Source organism: Monodon monoceros, unplaced genomic scaffold (genome assembly GCF_005190385.1).
Source record: "Monodon monoceros isolate NGI ecotype Baffin Bay Population unplaced genomic scaffold, NGI_Narwhal_1 Super_Scaffold_9, whole genome shotgun sequence".
Lineage (NCBI taxonomy): Eukaryota > Metazoa > Chordata > Mammalia > Artiodactyla > Monodontidae > Monodon > Monodon monoceros.
In genome coordinates this window covers 23,024,413-23,046,206 of record NW_021703786.1, presented here as the reverse complement: position 1 = coordinate 23,046,206, position 21,794 = coordinate 23,024,413, and the positions used below count along the sequence as shown (strand labels likewise).

General features: G+C 49.2%; 2 protein-coding genes across 3 annotated transcripts; one reads left to right on the top strand and one right to left on the bottom strand.

The window, feature by feature from the left end:
• Positions 1 to 352: 352 nt before the first annotated feature.
• Positions 353 to 17,085, top strand: ICAM2 (intercellular adhesion molecule 2). 2 transcript variants are annotated; one of them, XM_029212328.1, is made up of 5 exons: positions 353 to 698; positions 9,355 to 9,459; positions 11,192 to 11,458; positions 12,593 to 12,913; positions 13,665 to 17,085. In XM_029212328.1, exons 1-5 carry the CDS (start codon positions 692 to 694, stop codon positions 13,823 to 13,825), a joined length of 861 nt encoding a protein of 286 aa, XP_029068161.1. In that variant the 5' UTR covers positions 353 to 691; the 3' UTR covers positions 13,826 to 17,085. The 2 variants fall into 2 exon arrangements, with proteins under 2 accessions (XP_029068161.1, XP_029068159.1); XM_029212326.1 differs by having other exon boundaries at positions 470 to 698; positions 13,564 to 17,085.
• On the bottom strand, positions 15,209 to 19,793 carry PRR29 (proline rich 29). Its single transcript, XM_029212883.1, has 3 exons — positions 17,832 to 19,793; positions 17,084 to 17,541; positions 15,209 to 15,540 (listed from the first exon to the last, which is right to left on the bottom strand). The coding sequence occupies exons 1-3, from the start codon at positions 17,889 to 17,891 to the stop codon at positions 15,234 to 15,236; spliced, it is 825 nt and encodes a 274-aa protein (XP_029068716.1). The 5' UTR covers positions 17,892 to 19,793; the 3' UTR covers positions 15,209 to 15,233.
• Positions 19,794 to 21,794: the final 2,001 nt, after the last annotated feature.

Genomic DNA, 21,794 nt, shown 5'->3' with positions numbered 1-21,794 from the left:
AGCGCAAGCTCAGTAGTTGTGGTGCACGGGCTTAGCTGCTCCGCGGCATGTGGGATCTTCCCGGACCAGGGCTCGAACCCGTGTCCCCTGCACTGGCAGGCAGATTCTTAACCACTGCACCACCAGGGAAGCCCCGAGAAGGAAATTCTAACACATGCTATGACATGGATGAGCCTTGAGGACATCATGCCCAGTGAAATAAGCCAGTCACAAAAAGACAAATACCGTGTGATTCCACTCGTGTGAGGTCCCTAGAGCAGTCCAGCTGAGAAACAGAAAGTAGAACAGTGGCTGCCAGGGGCTGGGGGGAGGGGGAGTCAGTGCTGAAAAGAGAGGGGTTTCAGTTTGGGATGAAGGTGAGGGACGGCGGTTCTGGAGAGGGGTGGTGGTGGTGATAGCTACACAGCAGTGTGAGTGGACTTAATGCCACAGAGCTGGACACTAAAGATGGTTAAATGGTCAATTTTACAGGGTGTATATTTTAACAGAGTTTAAAACAAGAGGTAACGGACTGAAAGTGCGGTTAGTCTGGAGTCACAGCTGGGACAGGAAGCACGTGACTCCTGAGAGGGGAGTTTGGGCCAAAGCCTGATTATACTTGCTGAACGGGTTGCAGCCCTGCCACAAGCGGCATCTGGAAGCTGGACCCCTGGCCACCCTCCTTCCCCATCGCAGCCACGCCCTTTAGCAGATGACAGGTAAGTTCACATTCCTTGCTCCTCCTCGTTTCCCTTGTGGCAGAGTGGAAAGGGCTTGGGATGGACTGTCAATCAAGACTTGAGTTCTTGTCCTTTCCCCTCCCTGGGCCTCCCCACCCCTCCCCGGCCTCCCTCAAGCCCAGGGGCTGGAGACGCACAGAGCTCCCTGCGGCCAGACGGTCCCTGCTCTGCGGAGCTCACGTCTGCGTCTCTCTCGGTCCATTGTTGGCCTATGGTTTTCACGGTTGTTTCCTGTTTTTGTCCTTTCTCTTCCCTCCCCTGCTCTGTCAACCACACAACCAACTTAGAGGTATGGGGCTGCCTCCCTGCCATGGGCCACGTGGGCCCAGGCCATCCAGGAAGTTTCCTCCTAGTTTGCTAAGAGCTTTTGTCATGAAAGATGTTGAATATCATCATTTTTTTTTCTAGATCTACTAAGATGATCATAGTTTTTTTTTCTTCTTAAATCTATTAATGTAAGTTTTTAGTTTGGGCTCCTTCAAAAATACAGCCTGGAACAAGGACCTCAGTTCGGGTAGATTATTTGAGAGGTGATGCCAGGAAGCAGGGAGCAAAGGAGCAAAGAGACTGAAACAGGGAAGGAGAAAAAGCCAATTAACGATGCATAATTGCTGTTGCAGCTGTAGGCAAAGGAAGTTCAAATCTGTGGGGACCTCTGATAAGTCTACAGGATGCTGCCCAGAATTGCCTTCCCCAAAAGAAGGAGACTGGAGCATGTATCCACCAGCTCCTGTTTCATCTTAGGGATGAAAGGGTTTAATCTTAGAGAACTTAACTCTCCTATGCTTCTGGGAAACACTAGCAGGCAAATAAGTGACTCCTAAAGCCGTTGAAGAAGACCCTGAGGCAAAACGCAAAAAGCAACATGATATAAGCTTGAGGTGAGACACTAGAGCATAAGGTGAGTCTAAGCTTGCAGGAAATTATGTGCTGTAAATACAGTGGATGTCAGAGGAGGGCAGAAGTAATGTGACATAGAGCACCGAAGCTTACTATTACCAACAATAATAAATGACATATGTAAATTTCTCTTCTGTTGTTAGACTACCTTTGCATAGCTGAGATAAGCCCAACTTGGATATGATGTCTAGTATTTTTAATATACTGCTAGATTTGGTTTGTTTGTATGTTTCTTACTGTTGCATTTATATTCATGAGTGAGACTGGCTTCTAATTTTCCTTTTTCATCCTATTCTTGTCTCATTTTGGTATTAAGGTTACACTGGCCTCATAGAAAGAGTTAAGAGTGTGTTCCTGCGATTTGCATTCTCAGAAAGAGTTTTTATAAAATTAGAATTATCTCTACTTAAACTTCTGGAACACTATCTAGACTTGGTATTTCCTTTGTGGGAAGATTTCAAATTATGGATTTAATTTTGTTTTTAGTTTGTTTTTAATATTCTACATATAAATTAAATCATATGGTATTTGTCTTTTTCCATCTGACTTATTTCACTTAGCGTAATGCCCCCAAGGTCCGTCCATGTTGTCAAAAATGGCAAGATTTCATCTTTTTTTTAAAAAATATTTATTTATTTATTTATTTGGCTGCATCGGGGCTTAGTTGCGGCATGCGTTGCAGCATGCGTTGCGGCACGTGGGATCTTTCGTTGTGGCTCGCGGGCTCTACTTTGTGGTGTGCGGGCTTCCTCTAGCTGTGGCATGGATTTGATTTCTTTAATAGCTGTAGAACCATTCAGGCTTTTTATTTCTTCTTAAATCAAGTTAGGTAAGTTCTATTTTTTCTAAGATTTGGTCTACTTTGTTTCATATTTCTTGACATAAATGATTTATAGTCTTTTTTTTTGATTTATAGTCTTTTTAATTTTAACTTTATTGAAGTATAGTTGATTTATAATGTTGTATTAATAAAATTTTCAATTATGGTAAAATACACATAACATAAAATTCACCATTTAACTGGTTTTAAATGTACTGTTTTAAAGATGGTTGTGTTACATTTACACTGTTTTGCAACAAATCTCGAAAACTTTTTATCTTGCAAAACTGAAACTCTATACCCATTAAACAAACAACTCACCATTTCCCCCTGCCCCCAGGCCCTGGCAACCACAGTCCTACTTTGTTTCTATGAATTTTTTTTTTTTTTTTTTTTTTGTGGTTCGGGGGCCTCTCCCGTTGCGGAGCACAGGCTCTGGACGCGCAGGCTCAGCGGCCATGGCTCACGGGCCCAGCCGCTCCACGGCATGTGGGATCTTCCCGGACCAGGGCACGAACCCGTGTCCCCTGCATCGGCAGGCGGACTCTCAACCACTGCGCCACCAGGGAAGCCCTGTTTCTATGAATTTGTATAGGCTTCTTCTTTTTTGAATTATAAGATAACATTATTTTAATTTTTTAAATTGAAGTATAATGTACAGTATTATGTAAGCTTCGGGTGTTCTACGTAGTGGTTTGGCATTTGCATACATTATGAAATAATCACGATAAATCTGTTAATCATGTGTCCCCATATGGAGTTATTACAACATTATTGGCCGTGTTCCTTATAGTGTGTGTTATATCCCTGTGGCTCATTTTATAACTGGAGTTTTGTACCTCTTAATCCCATTCACCTATTTTGTACCCCTCTCCACCCCTTTCTCTCTGCTAACCACCCATTTGTTCTCTGTATCTATGAGCCTGTTTTTTGTTTGGTTTTATTTGTTCTGTTTTTTATTTTATTTTTTAATTTTTTAATAGATCTTTATTGGAGTATAATCGCTTCACAATACCGTGTTAGTTTCTGTTGCACAACGAAGTGAATCAGCCGTATGCATACACATGTCCCCATATCCCCTCCCTCTTGAGCCTCCCTCCCATCCTCCCTATCCCACCCCTCCAGGTGGTCGCAGAGCACCAAGCTGATCTCCTTGTGCTATGCTGCTGCTTCCCACCAGCCAACTATTTTATATTCGGTAGCGTATATATGTCGATGCTACTCTCACTTCACCCCAGCTTCGCCCTCCCACCCCATGTCATCAAGTCCATTCTCTATGTCTACCTCTTTATTCCTGCCCTGCAACTAGGTTCATCAGTACCATTTTTTTAGATTCCATATATATGTGTTAGCATATGGTATTTGTTTTTCTCCTTCTGACTTACTTCACTCTGTATGACAGACTCTAGGTCCATCCACCTCACTACAAATAACTCAATTTCGTTTCTTTATATGGCTGAGTAATATTCCATTGTATATATGTGCCACATCTTCTTCATCCATTCATCTGTTGATGGACATCTAGGTTGGTTCCATGTTCTGGCTATTGTAAATAATGCTGCAATGAACACTGTGGTGCATGTCTCTTTCTGAATTATGGTTTTCTCAGGGTATATGCCCAGTAGTGGGATTGCTGGGTCATATGGTAGTTCTATTTTAAGTTTTTTAAGGAACCTCCATACTGTTTTGCATAGTGGTTGTATCAATTTACATTCCCACCAACAGTGTAGGAGGGTTCCCTTTTCACCCCACCCTTTCCAGTATTTATTGTTTTTAGCTTTTTTGATAATGGCCATTCTGACCGGCGTGAGGTGATACCTCATTGTAGTTTTGATTTGCATTGCTCTAATAATTAGTGATGTAGAGCATCTTTTCATGTGCCTCTTGGCCATCTGTATGTCTTCCTCAGTGAAATGTCTATTTAGGTCTTCTGCCCATTTTTTAACTGGATTGTTTGTGCTTTTGATATTGAGCTCTATGAGCTGTTTGTATATTTTGGAGATTAATCCTTTGTCTGTTGTTTCATTTGCAAATATTTTCTCCCATTCTGAGAGTTGTCTTTTTGTCTTGTTTATGGTTTCCTTTGCTTTTTGCTTAAAAGCAAAACTTTTTAAGTTTAATTAAGTCCCATTTGTTTATTTTTGTTTTTATTTCTGTTCCTCTAGGAGGTGGGTCAAAAAAGATCTTGTGGTTTATGTCAAAGAGTGTCTTTCCTATGTTTTCCTTTCAAAGTTTTACAGTGTCTGGTCTTACATTTAAGTCTTTAATCCATTTGGAGTTTATTTTTGTGTAGAGTGTTAAGTAGTGTTCTAATTTCATTCTTTTACATGTAGCTGTCCAGTTTTCCCAGCACCACTTATTGAAGAGGCTGTCTTTTCTCCATTGTATGTTCTTGCCTCCTTTGTCGTAAATTAGGTGCCCATAGGTGTGTGGGTTTATCTCTGGGCATTCTATCCTGTACCATTGATCTATATTTCTGTTTTTGTGCCAGTACCATACTGTCTTGATTACTGTAGCTTTGTGGTATAGTTTGGAGTCAGAGAGTCTGATTCCTCCAACTCCGTTTTTCTTTCTCAAGATTGTTTTGGCTATTCGGGGTCTTTTGTGTTTCCATACAAATTTTAAGATTTTTTGTTCTAATTCTGTGAAGAATGCCATTGGTAGTTTGAAAGGGATTGCATTGAATCTGTAGATTGCTTTGTGTAGTATAGTCATTTTCACAATATTGATTCTTCCAATCCAAGAACATGGTATATTTCTTCATCTGTTTATGTCATCTTTGATTTCTTTCATCAGTGTTTTATAGTTTTCTGAGTATAAGTGTTTTGCCTCCTTAGGCAAGTTTATTCCTAGGTATTTTATTCTTTTTGTTGCAGTGGCAAATGGGAGTGTTTCCCTAATTTCTCTTTCTGATATTTCGTTGTTGGTGTATAGGAATGCCAGAGATTTCTGTTCATTAATTTTGTATCCTGCAACCTTACCAAACTCATTGATTAGTTCTAGTAGTGTTCTGGTGGCATCTTTAGGATTTTCTATGTATAGTATCATGTCATCTGCAAAGAGTGACAGTTTTACTTCTTCTTTTCCAATTTGTATTCCTTTTATTTCTTTTCTTCTCTGATTGCTGTGGCTAGGACTTCCAAAACTATGTTGAATAAGAGTTGCAAGAGTGGACGTCCTTGTCTTGTTCCTGATCCTAGTGGAAATGCTTTCAGTTTTTCACCATTGAGTATGATGCTTGCTGTGGGTTTGTCATATATGGCCTTTATTATGTTGATGTAATTTTTGTTTTTTATTTGCCATGCCACGCAGCTTGCAGGATCTTAGTTCCCCAACCAGGGACTGAACCCACACCCTCGGCAGTGAAAGCTCAGAACCCTAACCACTGGACTGCCAGGGAATTTCCGTTTGGTTTTTTTTTAGATTCCACATATAAGTGAGATCATACAGTATTTGTCTTTCTCTGTCTGACTCACTTCATTTAGCATAATACCCTCTAGATCCATCCATGTTGTTGCTAATGGCAAGATTTCATTTTTTATGGCTGAATAATACTCCATTGTATAGATATACCAACCACATCTTTATCCATGCATCTATCAGTGAACACCACCAACAGTACACAAGAGTTCCCTTTTCTCCATATCCTTGCCAATGCTTTTTATTTGTTGTCTTTTTGATGACAGCCATTCTGACAGGTGTGAGGTGATATCTCATTGTGTTTTTGATTTGCATTTCCCTGATGATTAGTGATGTTGAGCATCTTTTCATGTCTGTTGGCCATCTGTATATCTTCTTTGGAAAAATGTCTCTTCAGGTTCTCTGCCCATTTTTTTAAAAAATTAATTTATTTATTTGGTTGCGCCAGGTCACAGTTGCAGCATGCAGGATCTTTAGTTGCGGCATGTGGGATCTAGTTCCCTGATCAGGGATTGAACCTGGGCCCCCTGCATTGGGAGTGTGGAGTCTCAACCACTGGACCACCAGGGAAGTCCCCTCTGCCCATTTTTTAATAGGGTTTTTTTTTTTATGTTGAGTTGTATGATTCTTTGTATATTTTGGATATTAACCCCTAATTGGATATAACATCTGCAAGTATCTTCTCCCATTTAGCAGGCTGCCTTTTTGTTTTGTTGATAGTTTCCTTCATTGTGCAAAAAGCTTTTTAGTTTGATGTATTTGTTTATTTTTGCTTCCCTTGCCTGAGGAGACACATCCAAAAATTATTGCTAAGACCGATGCCAAAGAGCATGCCACCTATGTTTTCTTCTAGGAATTTTATGGTTTTGTTTATTGGGATTTTAAAAATTATTATTACTGGTTCAGTTACATTACTGGTAATAAGTCTGTTCATATTTTCTATTTCTTCCTGATTCAGTCTTGGGAGATTGAACGTTTCCAGGAATTTATCCATTTCTTCTAGGTTGTCCATTGTATTGGTTTATAATTGTTCACAGTAATCTTTTATGACCCTTTTTATGTCTGTGGTGTTTTTGTAACTTCTCTTTTGGTTCTGATGAGTTTGGCTAAAGGTTTATCAATTTTGTTTATCTTTTTGAAGAACCAGCTCTTAGTTTCACTGATCTTTCCTATTGTTTTTTGTTTGTTTGCTTTTAGTCTCTATTTCATTTATTTCTACTCTGATCTTTATTATTTCTTACCTTCTACTAACTTTGGGTTTTGTTCTTCTTTTTCTAGTTCCTTTAGGTGTAAGGTTAGATTGTTCATTTGTATAGTCTTCTTTTTAATCTTGTAGTTATGTAGTTATTTTTATTCCTAATAATGTTTATTTGTGCTTTCCTTTGTTTATAAGTAAATTTCAGCAGAGATTTGCCTGTTCTACCGTTTTTTTCAAGGAACTAACTTTTGGTTTTATTGATCCTGTCTACCATATCTTTGTTTTCTATTTTATTGATTTCTGTTCTTTATTATTCTCTTCTGAGTTTACTTTTGGGTTTACTTTGTTGTTCTTTTTACAGCTTCTTGACTTCTTACTTAAATTGGATACTTATTTCATACACTTTTCTAATACAAGCATTCAAGACTATAAATTTCCCTTTAAGTACCACTTTTGATGCATCCAACAAATTGCAATCTATGATATTTTCATTATCACTCAAATCTAAGAATTTTAAAATGTGTCATTTATGATTTTTTCTTTGACCCATGGATGAGTATGTTTTTAAATTACCAAATATATAGGGGTCTTAAAACTTATCTTTTTGATGAATTTGTATTCTCTATAGGTGCAGATCAGGCTTTTACATTGTATGTTTCAGCTTTTCCATTCATTTATTGATTTTTTTGTCTGCTTCATTATTCATAATTGAGAGACATTGTATTAAAATTTCTTGCTGTGATGATGGTTTTATCTCTTTGTAGTTCCTTCAAACTAAGTGCTTACAAGTTTAGAACTATTATAATTTCCTGATGAATTGACCCTTTAATCTAGGTACTCACTCTATCCCTAATAAATATCAATATTTTTGTCTTAAAAGTCCTCTTTGTCTGATATGAATAGACCTTTTCTGGCTTTCTTTTGGTTAGCTTTTGCCTGGTATATCTTTTTCCATTCTTTGACTTTCAACCATTCCATACTCTTAATCATTACATGTGTCTTGTAAACAATGTGGAACTGGGTTTTCTGTTTAAATAGTTTTAAAATTGAATCTGAGATGAGAATTTAGGAATGACTGAGTATATGACTTCCACTAAACCCTGCTAAGAACTGAGTTTAAGAGCCTGCATTTTCAACAACAATGCATAGTCGGTAAGAACTCTAACCCAGAAGGTTGCCTTCAAGGTAGTGTGTTTGAGCTGCTTTTTTTTTTTTTTTTTTTGTAGACTTTTTTTTTCCTAAGAGCAGCTTTAGGTTCACAGCAAAACTTAGGGGAAGGTAGAGATTTCCCACAAACCTCCTGTCCCCACGCACACACAGCCTCCCCCGTGATCAATGCCCCCCCACCCCCCCACCAGAGTGGGACATTTGTTATGACTGATGAACCTGTATGGACACATCACTATCGCCCACAGTCCATAGTTTACATTAGGGTTCACTCTTGGTGTTGTACACTCTATGGGTTTGGACAAATGTATAATGACACACATGCACCACTGTAGTATCATACAGAGTAGTTTCCCTGTCCTAAAGATCCTCTGTGCTCTGCCTGTTCATCCCTCCCTCCCTTTAATCCCTGACAACCACTGATCATCCAACCAACTACTCATCATTCCTAAATTCTCACCTCAGTTCTATCACCTAATTCACCTGAGCCCCAATTTCCTCAGATGCACAATCAAAATTTGTAGATTTGGTGTGATAATTAAATGAGATAGTGTCTTAAAGCCTTAACTTAGTCCCTAGAAAAGAATAGGTGTCAATTAAATGCTAGTTTCCTTTTCCTTCCTCCTTCTCTTAGTAATCTGAAATCACGTTCAGCTGAGAAAAAAAAGAGAAGAAAGTGCCCAGGGACAGGGGAGGGTAGGGGGCAGAGGAAGGAGGTGAACATCCAGCTATTGCCTCCCAAACCCTATTTCCAACTTGGAAAATCCCTACGCAGAGGGGACTCCCACAGTGTGTCCTGTGGGATTTGGGGCTCCCCAGATCTGAGGCTTGTAGGCAGCGCTGTCCTATGTGTGCACACAGCGCACGGGAATCCCGTGCGCACACACATCACTCACACACACGTGTGCCCCCGGCGCTCCCCCCATCTGCCTGGCTTATCAGCTGCTTCCCAGCGTCCTCTGCCCGACTTCTTACAGGCCTGGGACCCTGGGAGCCGGCCCTCCACGTGGCCTCCCCAAGACCACTCAGATAACGAGAGGAAATGTGGTCATCAGCTCACAGAAGGCTGGGGGTTCCGGCTGCGGCTCCAGGCCACCACTCCCTGACCTGCTCCCTCCATCTCTCTCCAGGCGGTTCTCGGCTGTTCCCTGTGAGCCCGTGGATGCCACTCGAGATGTCCCCTTTTGATGGCTGGGGACTGCTCTCGGCCTTCCTCGCCCTGCTCTGCTGCACAGGTGAGCCTGGGGTTCCTGACGGGGCGCGTGCCAGCCAGGACCCCCTCCCCTTCAGGCAGGGAAGGGGGTCCCGGTCCTGAAGTCGCTGAGGCTTTGAAAACAGAGGCCGTCCGCCATGGGTACAGGATGCTGTGCCAGCCTGGCTTCCCCATGACCCTGGGCAGCGGTTAGGGGTCCTGGCCTTTTGGGAACCAGACCCCATAACTTCATGGTGTATGGATGTGGCAGCCTGTGGAGACTAGATGGAGAGGTGAAGGGAGGCTGGGGTTCAAGGGCAGGTGAGGGCACGCCCCAGCTAGTCTTCAGAGGTGGCCCAGGGGTCAGCAGAGGGCAGCAGAGGGCATCACCTTGTGGCGACCATGAAAGTGAAAACAAAGCCCCTTCCAGGAGGTCCAGGGGACCGTGAAGGGAAATGCCTCCGTGTGCTGAGCACTCTGTTTTGGACAACCTGCCAGGTGCTTTCACGACAACCCTGCAGGAAAGGGATTACTAGCCCATTTGACAGATGGAGAAACTGGGGCTCAGAGAGAGAAAGCACTTTGCCCAAGGCCACACAGCTGGTACCTGGCAAACTCAGGTTTCAAATCCAGCTCTCTCTCCCTGCAAAGCCCCTCTTTTGCCCCTTCATTATATGCCACTAGCTGAGGGCTAAGTGGGGGGGGTCTATGGGTGTGGCAGGAGCACAGGACACAGGACGGGCCCAGCTGGCTAGGATCAAGGACCTTCTGGTCTTCACCGAGTGGGAGGTGAGCGCCGAAGGCCTGAAATGCTTCGTGCCTGAAACACTTCTTGGCTCTGCGCCAAACACAGGGTATTGTGCTGAGCACAAAGGGAAACATGCGAAATCTGGGCCTTGCCTTCTAGAAGCTCCAAAATGTCCAAGGCAGAGTCAGCACGAATATGAGTCATTTGCAAGGTGGTCCCATTACCTTCCTGACCTCGCCTCCCCCTCCTTCCTCCTCGCCGAGCTCCAGCCATCTGGTCTCCTCCCCACCCAGGGTCTCTGCGCTGGTGGTTCCCTCCCCCCACAGATACCTGCCTGCCGGGCTCCCCACCACCACCACCCCGACCTCCTTCATTCTTTGCTCAAATGTCGGTGTTTCCGTGAGGCCTGTGCTGACTGCACTGTTTAACACGGCAACCCCACCCCACTCCCTATTTCCTTTCCTAGGCATTTACCACCAACTGACAAGCTGGCTAGCTCACTTTTTATTATTGTCTGTCTCCTTCGCTGCAATGTGAGCGCCGCAAGGGCAGGGTTTGGTCTGCTTTGGTCCCTGCTGGATCCCCGGAGCCTAGAACAGTGCCTGGCACACAGCTGGTGTTCAAAAAGGATTTGCAAAGAAGAGAGGAAAGGAGGGAGGGAAGAGTCGAACCCATGGCCGTGGGGGCTCAGAGGACACAGTCCACCTCCATTTCAGAGAGGCCTTCGTGAAGGAGGGGACATTTGGGCTGGGCCTCGTAGGTCGAATAAGATCCCTCTCCGTGGAGATAGGAGACGTGCATGAGAAAGACTAACCTGGAGGCGACGAGCTGGAGGAACAGCAACCAGAGGCAGGGAGACAGCTGCAGGGGGGTCACAGTCTCTGTGGTCTAGACCCAAGGCGATAAGGTCTGAACAAGGGGAGAGGAGCAGAGGGGACCTCTACCCCTTATCAGACTGCCCGCTGTGGGCAGCTCCACTGGGCAGGGCAGCAGGGACTTCTCCTGCCTAGTGTTTCTGGTCTTCCAGGGTCTGGCGAGGAGGCGTTCGAGGTACGCATGTGGCCAGAGCAGCTGATGGTGGAGTCCGGGGAGTCTCGGGTGATTAACTGTAGTACCACCTGTACCCAGCCCAACACCGGTGGTCTGGAGACCACCCTACACAAGACTCTCCTGGAGGAACAGGATCAGTGGAAGCTGTATGAGGTCTTCAACATCTCCCAGGACACAGATGTCATTTGCCATTTCACCTGCTCCGGGAAGCAGGAGTCCAAGAGTCTGAACATCAGTGTGTTCCGTGAGTGCGGCACCGCGGGGCCCTGCTCCCCTAGGCCAGAGCCTGTGTCTACCGAACGCACGCAGAGCTGCTCTGTTACTGCTGCTGGGTGCTCTCGTTATGGCCCCCACTTCCCTGGGCTCCTGGACCCAGTCCATGGGCTCAGAATCTTCTCACACCCTCCCCTGGCCTCCTTGAGCCTGTTGGCAACCCTGGTTTTGAGGTTTGCTCAGAGGAGGACAATTCAAGCAAGGTTTAGACAAATCTAAAAGCTGTTTCCCATGCCGTGCTACAGTCTCCTCCTAGCTTGGTAGCACCCCATCACCAGAACACCCTGCACCCCATGACAAGCAGTGGGGGCCCCATCAGGTGGGCTGGCACACTCTGCAGTAGCCCACTGGCCTCCCAGAGAGAAGGCTGAGGCGTGGTTTTATCTCCCCCTGAGGGCCCTTGGCAAATGTGTGACCATCACACACATACCTGCCCACAGGCCGTGGAGACCTTGGATAGACTGGGATTCTCTCAACAGCTTGGCACCAAGGGTATCGCTCGAAACTGTCATCAGTGGATCAGATGAATAGAAAGATGTCCTATATCTAACATATTATCCTGGGGTAATGGGGGCAAGGCATTCTAGTTCAAAAAGGAACGCAGGGTACCACCGAGTTTAATAGCTAAGGGCTAGAGGTAGCTCAGAAGAAGAACCAAGGCAGGTCTGACTCTGGCCTCCACCTCTGAAGCGAAGAATCTCACAACTCATGATCCAGTTCCAATGAGTACTCCCTTCTAAGTCTCTCTCAGCATAATTATCCAACCATTTAATTTTTGAAATTTGTATTTAATTTTTGGAGAGGAAGGAGACAGGTCCAAAACTTTTATATCTTTCTAGTTGACTATACAGATTCTGGACCTTTTCTTTGTAGACACCAGGCTACCTCCATTCTTGTCCATTCCAGAATTCATGTCCATAAAACAACCACCCAGTACATACTTCACCCTGAACTGCTTCCTCCTTCCTCTTTTTACACTTTAGAGCAGCCAGGCCCCAGCCCACTTCCTGAGAACACTGTGGTGATGGGGATGGTCCTGGCTGGGTGGAGCCTGCTGGAACTGCACCCCCATCCTGACCAGACCTTGCTTCCTTCTTTCCTTCAGACCCTCCAAAGCAAGTGCTGCTGAAGTTATGGCCCACTTTAGTGGCTGTAGGGAGATCATTCACCATCCAGTGCAGGGTGCCCTCTGTGGCACCCCTCGAAGGTCTCACTGTCACCCTGCTCCATGGCAGTGAGATCGTATACAGCCAGACCTTTGTGGGGACAACACTTTCCCCCCAAGAGGCCACGGTCACCCACAACACCATGGCTCACAGGGAAGACGACCGCCACAACTTCTCCTGCCGGGCCGAGATGGACCTGCGCTCTCGCGGCGGGGACCTCGTTCACAGCGTCTCAGATCCCCAGGCGCTCGACGTCTATGGTGAGGGGGAGCCCCCGGAGGAGGAGGGAAGGAGAGGGCATTCACTTTCAGCCCCTCGTGGGAGGAAAACGCCTCTGCCCCACTCTCTGCCAGCTCAGGGGGAGGCACCCAGGAGCTTGATCCCAGGAGTTCCCTGGAGCTCTCTCCAAGTTGCCAGCTTGGACCCCAGCTAGCTGCTTGGCCATTAACAAGCTGGGTGACCTTAACCAAGTCAAGCTCCTCTCTCTGGCCTTGGCCCCTCTCTGCAATGACAAATGTAGCCTGACTGACCCTTAAGATCCCCTGGAGCCCTGCTGTTCTGTGGCTCTAGATGACCTAGATGTTCTCTGTCTTCTGAGAGTTTGGTAGAAGCTCCCTCAGCTCTGCCCAAGGAGGGGCTCGGCCTGGACCACGCCACTGTCCAGGCTGTGGTGTCCAGCAACCACGTGCTGGTGCCAGGAGCTGGCGGCAGGGGGACATCCGCCCTCACGGTCTCACAGAGGCCCAGCTGGTGGCCTGGACCCCGGCCCCCCTTCCCTCTAGTTGATATACCAGTTGCCACTCACCTCTGCAACACAGGGTGACTGCAGAATGACGAGGGGTGGGTGGGTGGGTGATGGATGGACCTGGGGCCAGAGGACTTCTAAGACCACTGCCCTCTCCCTCCCCAGAGCCCGCACAAGACAACCAGGTGGTGGCCATCATCACGGTCGTGTCAGTGCTACTCTTCTTGTTTGTGACATCTGTCCTGCTGTGCTTTGTCTTTGGGCAGCAGTGGCACCAGAGGCGGACAGGTACCTACGGGGTGCAAGCTGCTTGGAGGAGGCTGAGGTGGGTCTACCGGGCATAGCCTACGTGAGCGGCGTGGCCACCAGCACGGCGGCCACTGGGACTCAGCATGGCTCCTTAGGGCTGTGGTTCAGCCCTGGCTGAAGGACCACGACAAGCAGCAGAGGACGTCAGGGACCCTCCCTTTCCTAGTCTGAATACAAACACCTGGACTTAACCCTGTGCCTCAGTGTCTCCTCCTGGGAATGGTCAGGAAGGGGAGCCACCAGGCCCGGCTGGACTTCGGTCTCCAAATGTCCCCTCAGCCTCCCTCCACCCTCTCCTTCACGGGGGACTTCCAGAGCCCCGGGGAGCCCAGGCCCTGGGGCACCCCCATGCTGACCAGCCCAGGCACCAGACGCCCACCCTCATCGGACACTGAGCGACTCATTCCTACTGAGGGTGGGTGGGGAGATGCACCATGGCCCAGAGGGGCAGAGAGACACTCTGTTCCCACGTGGCCCTCTGGGACTGCAGGCCCTCTGTGTCAGAGCAGGGCATGGCTCTGACCTTTACTTTCTGTCAACAGAGCCAGCTTCCAGGGGTAAGCATGGGGGCCCCAAGGGCTCAGCTTCAGGATCTCCTCAGCCAGGCCTCCCCCATCACTCTGGGCCTGCAGAGAGCCACGGACAACAAAAGCTGTCCTCGCCTCTTACCTCCTGCTCGGTTATTGGGCCAACCCGAGACGCCGCAGCGCTGGCCATCCCTGGGGTGGGGGGTGAGGGAGTGGAGGTCGAGGGAGGGCTCTGGTTCCCAGGCCTCTGCCAGCCCAGGCAGCAATCACTGGGACAGGGTTGGGCTGTTATGTGACCGCCAGGGCCTGGACACTGCTCTAAGGGGCTCTCACCCTGAAGCAGAGATCAGGCTGGTGCAAGGTCTCCGTGGGGTAGAGAAGGGACTGACTGACCTCGGGGAGAGGGCCTAGTTGGGGCTGAGGGGGTAAGAAGGGCTGCCAGGCATAGGTTCAGGGTTAGAAAAGCACTAGCGGGGCACACAGGGGCTCCAGGGCTATTTCCAGCTCTGCGATGAAGCTGGCATGGGTCCTGGGGCTGATGTCTGTCCTCACGGTAGGCTCTCGGCATCATAGTAGTCTGGGGGGAGACAGCACCCTCATCGTGACTCCCTCCTGCCTCAGTGGAGCCCAAGGAGGAAACTGGAACGGGATAGGCCGGTTGTCTGCGGCCATGACAGTAGGGGCCCTCAGCCCCACAGGGCGCATGGCCTTCCTGGCCTTCTGATCCACCACCAGGCCCGGGCCCCACTGCCCACCCACCTGGTCCCTACCTGAAGCTGGGGGTACATCCACACCCACAGTCCCTGTGGCGCTGGGGGGTGGAGGCGGGGGCACGGCTCTCCTGGGACAGGGAGAGAAAAGAAAGAGCCCCGTCAGAGGCCCCAGGCTAGCCTCTGGAATTTCACCCACAAGTTTCCCCACTCCAGCCTGACCCCTGGCCAGCTCTTCCAGCCCAGCCCCAGAGCAGGGCCCAGGCAGCACCCAGCCCCCTGGCCTCACTTACGTCCCCCTTTTCCCAGAGGTAGAAGGGTAGTGCTGAACCCTGGCCAAGTGCTGCAAGCAGGGCTGAGGTAGGGGAGGGGAAAGGAGAGGGGCCGGCCAGGAGAGCAGGGGGCCCAGAGCAGGCATCAGGCAGGGCAGGTAGTGGTGGTGGAACACCAAAGGCCCCTCCTCCTGGGCTTCGGTCTCCTCCTCCTCTTCATACGCTGCCTCCTGTTGACCCTCCAGGTAGACCTGGGGATTGTACAAGAGGGGGGGGGGAGATGATACAGGATCACGCTCTCCCTGCCACCACTCCTCCATTCCTCTAAATTATTTCTCCAGATACCCAGCACAAAATAGCTACTGTTTATTGGGCATTTACTACACACAAGCAAGGCTCTTTGGAGACATTTATTCCTTATTTTGCGGATGGGAAAAACTGAGGCTTGGAGGTTAAGTAACTTTTCTAAGGTCACCCAGCTAATAAGGCCAAGCAGGGACTGGAGGAATCCAGGTATGACTCCAGAGCTGGGGCCAGGAGTCCAGCAAGCTGCCCCTTGCCTCAGGATACAGGGTTACGGACAGGGTTCTTGGACTCTTTCATCAATAGAAATTGATAAGAAGCCAGCCAAGGAATCCAGGCTGGGAATTCACTGGGACTCATGCTGCAGGAGGCAGTGAGAACAAGAGAGAGGTGCCCCCGCTCGCTCCCCAAGGCGAGTGGGCTGGTTCCTTAAATGGGGAGAGGGGAGGGACTGATTGGTGGGCTGGGCTGGAGGGGAGGCTTAGGTGGTCCGCCCACCCTCTTGGGGGCGCTGTGTGCAGGAATCATGCTCAGTACCCTACTTTTGCACCTCAGAAATGGCAGCTGATTGGTGGCCTTTTTGTATCTTATTGTTCATAATTGCCCCACCTGCGCATGCGTGCCATTATTTTTAGTCTCATTTCCTTTGTATTCTGCGGCTCGAAGAGACGTTTGTCCAGGTGCAAGCACTGCAGCACTGCAGCAGTGCAGCAAAGGGTCCCAGGTCCCAGCCTGTCTCAAGCCCCAGTCCCTGGACCCACTTGTGCCCCGCTTGTTGAGGTAGGGCGCTCCTCCCAAGGGCCCCCTGAGGGCTTGGGGGTGAAGGGGTGGCAGCAGCTCCTCAGGGTCTCCCTCTGCCTCGACTCCTCTGACCGGCCCCTCCGTGAATCTCTGTCCGCTCCCTCCAAGCTGACAGGCATCCTCTCACCACCCAGCTGTCACCCCTCCAGACCTCTCAGGCTGCCTACTGCTGGCTGAATAAGGCTCAGCCTTAGAGGTCCTCCCCTCCCATGCACCCATCCCCTCCCCCCTCCACCCCCTCCCCCCACATATACACAGGGTTTCCTCCATTCTGTCTCCTGATTCTGCCCCTGCCCACCTAGATGGTGGACACACCCCTCACCTCCTCCAAACATCAGAATCCTGCCTAGCTTTCAAGGGCTGGTTCTAAGGCCACTTGCTCCTCCAAGGAGATGCTCCTCATGCCCCAACCAGGTGGCCCTCACACTTTGTGGCAGTCACAGCCAAAGTTGCCTTGTATTCATAGTCATTCATTTATTCATTCACTTGTTCAACAAATAGCCATTGAACCCCTAATAAGTATCAGGCACACTGCAGGCCCAGGGTACGATGGTGCCTGCCCTCCTGGGTCTGCAGTCCAGTGGGGGAGTCACTGCAGGGAAACCTTGAAAACAAGACCTGAGTGGTCTGGATTTGGGGACCCGCTACCTCCACTCCATGGAGGCTGACACGGGGGCCTGGCACATAACAGATGCCAAACAGACCTAGCCAGATAGATGAGGGCTGGCTTCTGGCTCCCCTGTTGCCTGATCCTTTTTCTCAAGGTGGGGGGAACCCTAAATGGATGCCCGCCCCTGGCCCTGCAGGTGGGCAGCCCTGGTAGCCCACCCCCACTCCCCCACCTCCAGCCCACGCACCTGCGGGCCGGACCAGGCAAGCCCCTGGTTGAGCACCGCGGCCACCTGGCCACTCAGAAGCAGCTGGTGCATCTGCGCGTTCTGCAGCAGCGTCAGTTCCAGCAGGTCTAGGGGACGGGAGTTCAGCAGGCCCGCGCCGGAACCCCCCTGCTCTTGCCCCGACCCCAGGGCCTTTTCCCCAACTCCAGCTTCGGGGGGGAGGGCGGGGGAAGGAGGGGTGCAGCAAGGACGCCCAGATAATGTGCCGGGCAGAGTGGGGTACAAAGTGGGGAGATCCCGGAGTCTCACCTTCCTTCACGCGGCCCGGCCGTGGGGACGGAGGTGGGATGGCCCACAGGAGGGGCTGCGGAATGGTCACCCAGGGCTGGGGGGAGGGGGAGACTCAGACTAGGTGGGGAAGGGATGGGGACCCCCTCCTCGCTCCCCACGCCGTTGAGTCGCTTCCCTAACCTCGCAGGAGCTTCTCCCCTCCGCGTCCCCATGGCCTCCCTGTCAAGTCTCTTCCTCTCTGGCTGGGGTCGCTCTCCTCACCCACCCCCACTCCTCCAGGGTTCGGACCCTCCAGGGACAGCTCCCCAAGTCAGCCCACCCCTCCACCCCGCCCCCAAGGCCTTCCAGGTAAAGGCAGGCTCTGGTCCCCGACTCAGCCTTCACCGTCGGGGCTGCAGTCTGTGCTGGGTGATGACCCCAGCTCCCTCCAGTCCCCGAGGCCATGGCCAGCTGCTGCGGATCAGGGTTACCTTGACGACGCTGGGCGACGCCAAAGTCTCCTCCTACGCATGCGCAGGTCCCGCCAGCGTTCCGGTGCCTGGGGCGTTCGCCCTTTTGTCGCCGCCTCCTGCTCTTCTCTCTCCACCTCTAGGGACGACGGGTCCCGAGGACCCTCATCCCCACCCCCGGAGGCCCAACTCTCTCCCAGATGTCCACATCCAAACCCCCGCGCCGTGGCTGCCTGGGCATCGCGGCTCATCCCTCGCTGTACCTCGCACCCTTGGGCATCCCCGGCACGGAGCCTGGGGGGCCGAGTTTGTTGAGTGAATGCGTGAGTGGCTGGGGAGGCCCGCCCCAACTCGGACACTTGGTTTTTGGGGCCCAGTGCCCAACTGAATAGGGTGATGAGTTAGGAGTAGAGAATTCTGTTGGAGCAGGCTTGGGGGCAAGGGGCTGGTGAGTGAGGGAGGCAAAGGATTTGCTCCCTGTCGCTCTGAATCAGTGGGCTGTCCTGCGGGCCAAGAGTGGTTTCTGGAGGCCACCAAGGAAGGAAACACCAACCAAGTTCACGGAAAAGGCTGGCCCCTGTTTGCTCCCTGGTTCCTGGTCAAGGGGAGCCACTGCTCCAAAGAGGTGGCAAAGTCTGGGGAGTTTAACATCAGTGCCCTTCATCCCGGAAAAATGACCAACACTTGCGTTCTTTCAACAGGAAGTTATCGAGGTCTTCTTTGCTTAAGAACAGGTGAAGGGAGAGATCTATTTCGGCAGCTGTGACCATCCTAAGATAGGCTCTGAGCAGCCGTCGAAGAAAATCCAGACAGGAAGCTGGGATTAGCACCCCAGAGTTGCCTTCCCCCACCCTCCACTCCTGTTCAGCTCCCCTTCCCAGAAGCCCTGGTGTCTAGAGCCATAAAGACCATTCCCACCTCCTCCTTTGTACCTTCACCCCTGTCTCCAGGAGATGGGGACTGTGGGCATTAGCTGTCCCCGTGGGTCTTATGGCCTTGACAACCGTCATCAAGCTGAGATCGGGCACTGTGGTCACAGGCCCGCAGTGAGTGGGAAGGACACAGAGGCGCGTCTTTCCATCTCCACCCTCATTCCAGGGAGAAAGATGAAACCAACCCTTATGCTCACCATCAGCAAACTTTGACCCAGGAGGTGCCTGTGTGTGCGAGGTGCCCTTCTGAGCACTGTAGACACAATAGTGTATCCTCGCTGGTTCCAGCGTTGTTGGGGAAGTGAAAAACTCCCCTGAAAGGAGAGCAAAGATGCAAGACTGTGCAAAGTGCCCTCTGAGTGAACCATACAAGAAGGGATCATGAAAAAGAGAAAACTCGGTCACTGAAGGGTGGAGTTCTGAAGGAGGTAGAGATCCTTGGGATGGGGCCAAGCAGTGTGAGAGGGCGAGGGCAGCCCAGGCTGGGAACACAGCCAGAGCAAAGGTGCAGATGCGGGAATGGACAGGGCCTGTAGAGATCCAGTGGCTCAAACTGCCTGGCTAGGGTAGGGGATCTGGGCCGAGGGAAGTTCCAGGCAGACACAGGACAGACTCAAAGGCCAAGTTATAGAAGTGAGGCTTTGCCATGTGGGTACTGGGAAGCTCTTGGTGGGTTTTGAGCAGGAGAGAAATAAGGGGACGATGTGTGCACAGCCACATTTTGGAAAGATTTATCTTGGTTGTCATATCTTTGTTTATGTCAGCCAGAATTAGAAAGAACAAATGTCTGATGGGATGTATCCTCCCAATGGAATACTATTCCACCGTTGACAATTTTGGTATAGAACAAATCTGCTGATGTGGAATGATGTCCAAGAGAGCCAAGCAAAACAGTCAGAAAGCATAGTAACATCTTATTTTTGTCTTAAAAATTATATGTATTTATGTGCATCTCTGGGGGGCGGGGGAGAAAGAGAGGGAAGGAGGGAGGGAGGGAGGGAGAGAGAGGGGCAATTATAGAGAAGCTGTCAGGGCTGCCCATACCCGCCAGCCTCCCCACTTCTTCTCCACACCGTCACAGTGCTTCCTGGGATCTCCTGCCAAATAAACTTCTTGCTGCCAAATCCTTGTCTCAGGCTCTACTTTTGGGGGAATCCAAACTTAAGACACGAGTCTCCCACTTTCACCATTTCTGCTGCCCAGGCTGCTGCTAACTCCTGGGAAAAGCTATTCTAGCAGCTCTCTGATAAATTTGTGTTCAATGACATGAAATACCAAAGTCGACATTGAAGTACATTCGTCTGGGAGTATAATGGTCCATGGATTGAACTGAGGCAAAGCTGCAGGCAGGGAGGCCAGCAAAGAGGCCACCTTCCTTCCCTGTAAAGGAAGCTCAGAGCAGGCTGGAGGTGGCTGTAGGAAAGAGGCAGGAAGAGGTGATCATTTCAATACCTCAGATATAAGATTGCATGTTAACCTTACATGAGACTTACTTGTATTTTGGAAGACAGGGTTGAGATAAAAACTACCTGCCTTCTGGTACCCAATTAGAGGTGCCAAAGGAAATTGAAGCATTTGTCCTTTGAATAATGGGAAAACCACACACTTATCTGGCAGCGCTATTTTGCTTACAGATCTAGCTTCAGTCCAACAGTGGAGGAGGTGCCTTTCTGGCTACTTGTCCTGCCTACTATTATTTTCTTTGGGGTGTTGAACACTCCACCTAATCTCTTTCCATTCTTCTCAGTGGGGACTCATTTGCATCTTCAATTTTTTGTTTTGGGTTTTTTGTTTGTTTGTTTTAGTGTCCCAAAACAATAAGTACCGAAAATCCTCCCTGTTGCCTTGGTAAATCTATTCCTGGAAATAAACTAGACATGGGAAAAGATTTCTACTCGTATGTGTTCGTTCCAGTGTTACTTTTAAGAGTTGAAAGCTGAACGTTACCCAATGTCCCATAATAGGGAAATGGTTATGTAAATGGAAGTAATTCACTCCAAGGAAGACTTTGCAGGCATTAAAAACCATGGAAGGGGAAAAAGGGCTCCCTCCTCTCCTCCTTAGATGGAAATGCAGAGAAAAGAGTCCTTCTAAGAATTCAAGGGGAGGGACTTCCCTGGTGGTCCAGCGGTTAAGACTCCACGCTCCCAGTGCAGGGAGCCTGGGTTCAATCCCTGGTCAGGGAACTAGAGCCCGCATGCCACAACTAAGAGCCTGCACGCCACAACTAAAGATTCAACTAAAAGATCCCACATGCCACAACGAAGATCCTGCTTGCTGCAACTAAGAGCCAGCACAGCCAAATAAATAAGTAGTTAAAAAAAAAAAAAAAGAATTCAGGGGAAATGTCTGTGTGGTACAGATGAGGAAGTGCTGAGCAGAGAGAGACTGACCCAGTAGCAGTCTCTTTTTTTTGACCCATTTCCTAAAAAGGCACAAATTGGAAGGAGTTAGAATATGAGGGTTGAAAGAGAGGCGCTAAATACTGCTTTGCAGAATTTCATGACTAACTGGATTTGTGGGGAGAATCCTTGAAATTATAACAATAAAGAAATTCCATTTTTCTGCTTGGAGGCTCTGACTATACTGTTTCTACAAATCATGGTTATCCTTGTGAGATGTGTGTGTGGAGTTTTATCCAAAAGGTCCCTGGTGGTACTTTGGGGACTTATAAACACATAGATCACACCAATGGGATGCTGTGTGGCGGGGACCCAGTTTCAAGGTCCCACCCCATCAGAATGGAGCTATGGGATGGAGTCCAGAACCCTCCCCTCCTGGCTGAAGCTCCCAGAAAGTCACCCTGGACTGAATGACTCAGGGAAGAAACTGACTGCTCAGGCCAGCGGGTGGGGCTGGGACAGGCCAATTCCTGTGGGTCAGGATGAGATTTTCTGAAATGTGATTTTATTTTGCAGGATTCTTTGGCTTGTGGGTGACCAAAATTCAACCTAAACCAGCTTAAA

Coding starts and splice junctions, on each gene's coding strand:
- ICAM2 (XM_029212326.1), top strand. Junction 9,460..11,191: donor CGCCCTGCTCTGCTGCACAG/GTGAGCCTGGGG, acceptor CTGGTCTTCCAG/GGTCTGGCGAGGAGGCGTTC. Junction 11,459..12,592: donor TCTGAACATCAGTGTGTTCC/GTGAGTGCGGCA, acceptor TCTTTCCTTCAG/ACCCTCCAAAGCAAGTGCTG.
- PRR29 (XM_029212883.1), bottom strand. CDS start 17,891: ATGGCCTCGGGGACTGGAGGGAGCTGGGGTCATCACCCAGCACAGACT. Junction 17,542..17,831: donor CACAGACTGCAGCCCCGACG/GTGAAGGCTGAG, acceptor CCCTCCCCCCAG/CCCTGGGTGACCATTCCGCA. Junction 15,541..17,083: donor CATTTAGGGTTCCCCCCACC/TTGAGAAAAAGG, acceptor GAAATAATTTAG/AGGAATGGAGGAGTGGTGGC.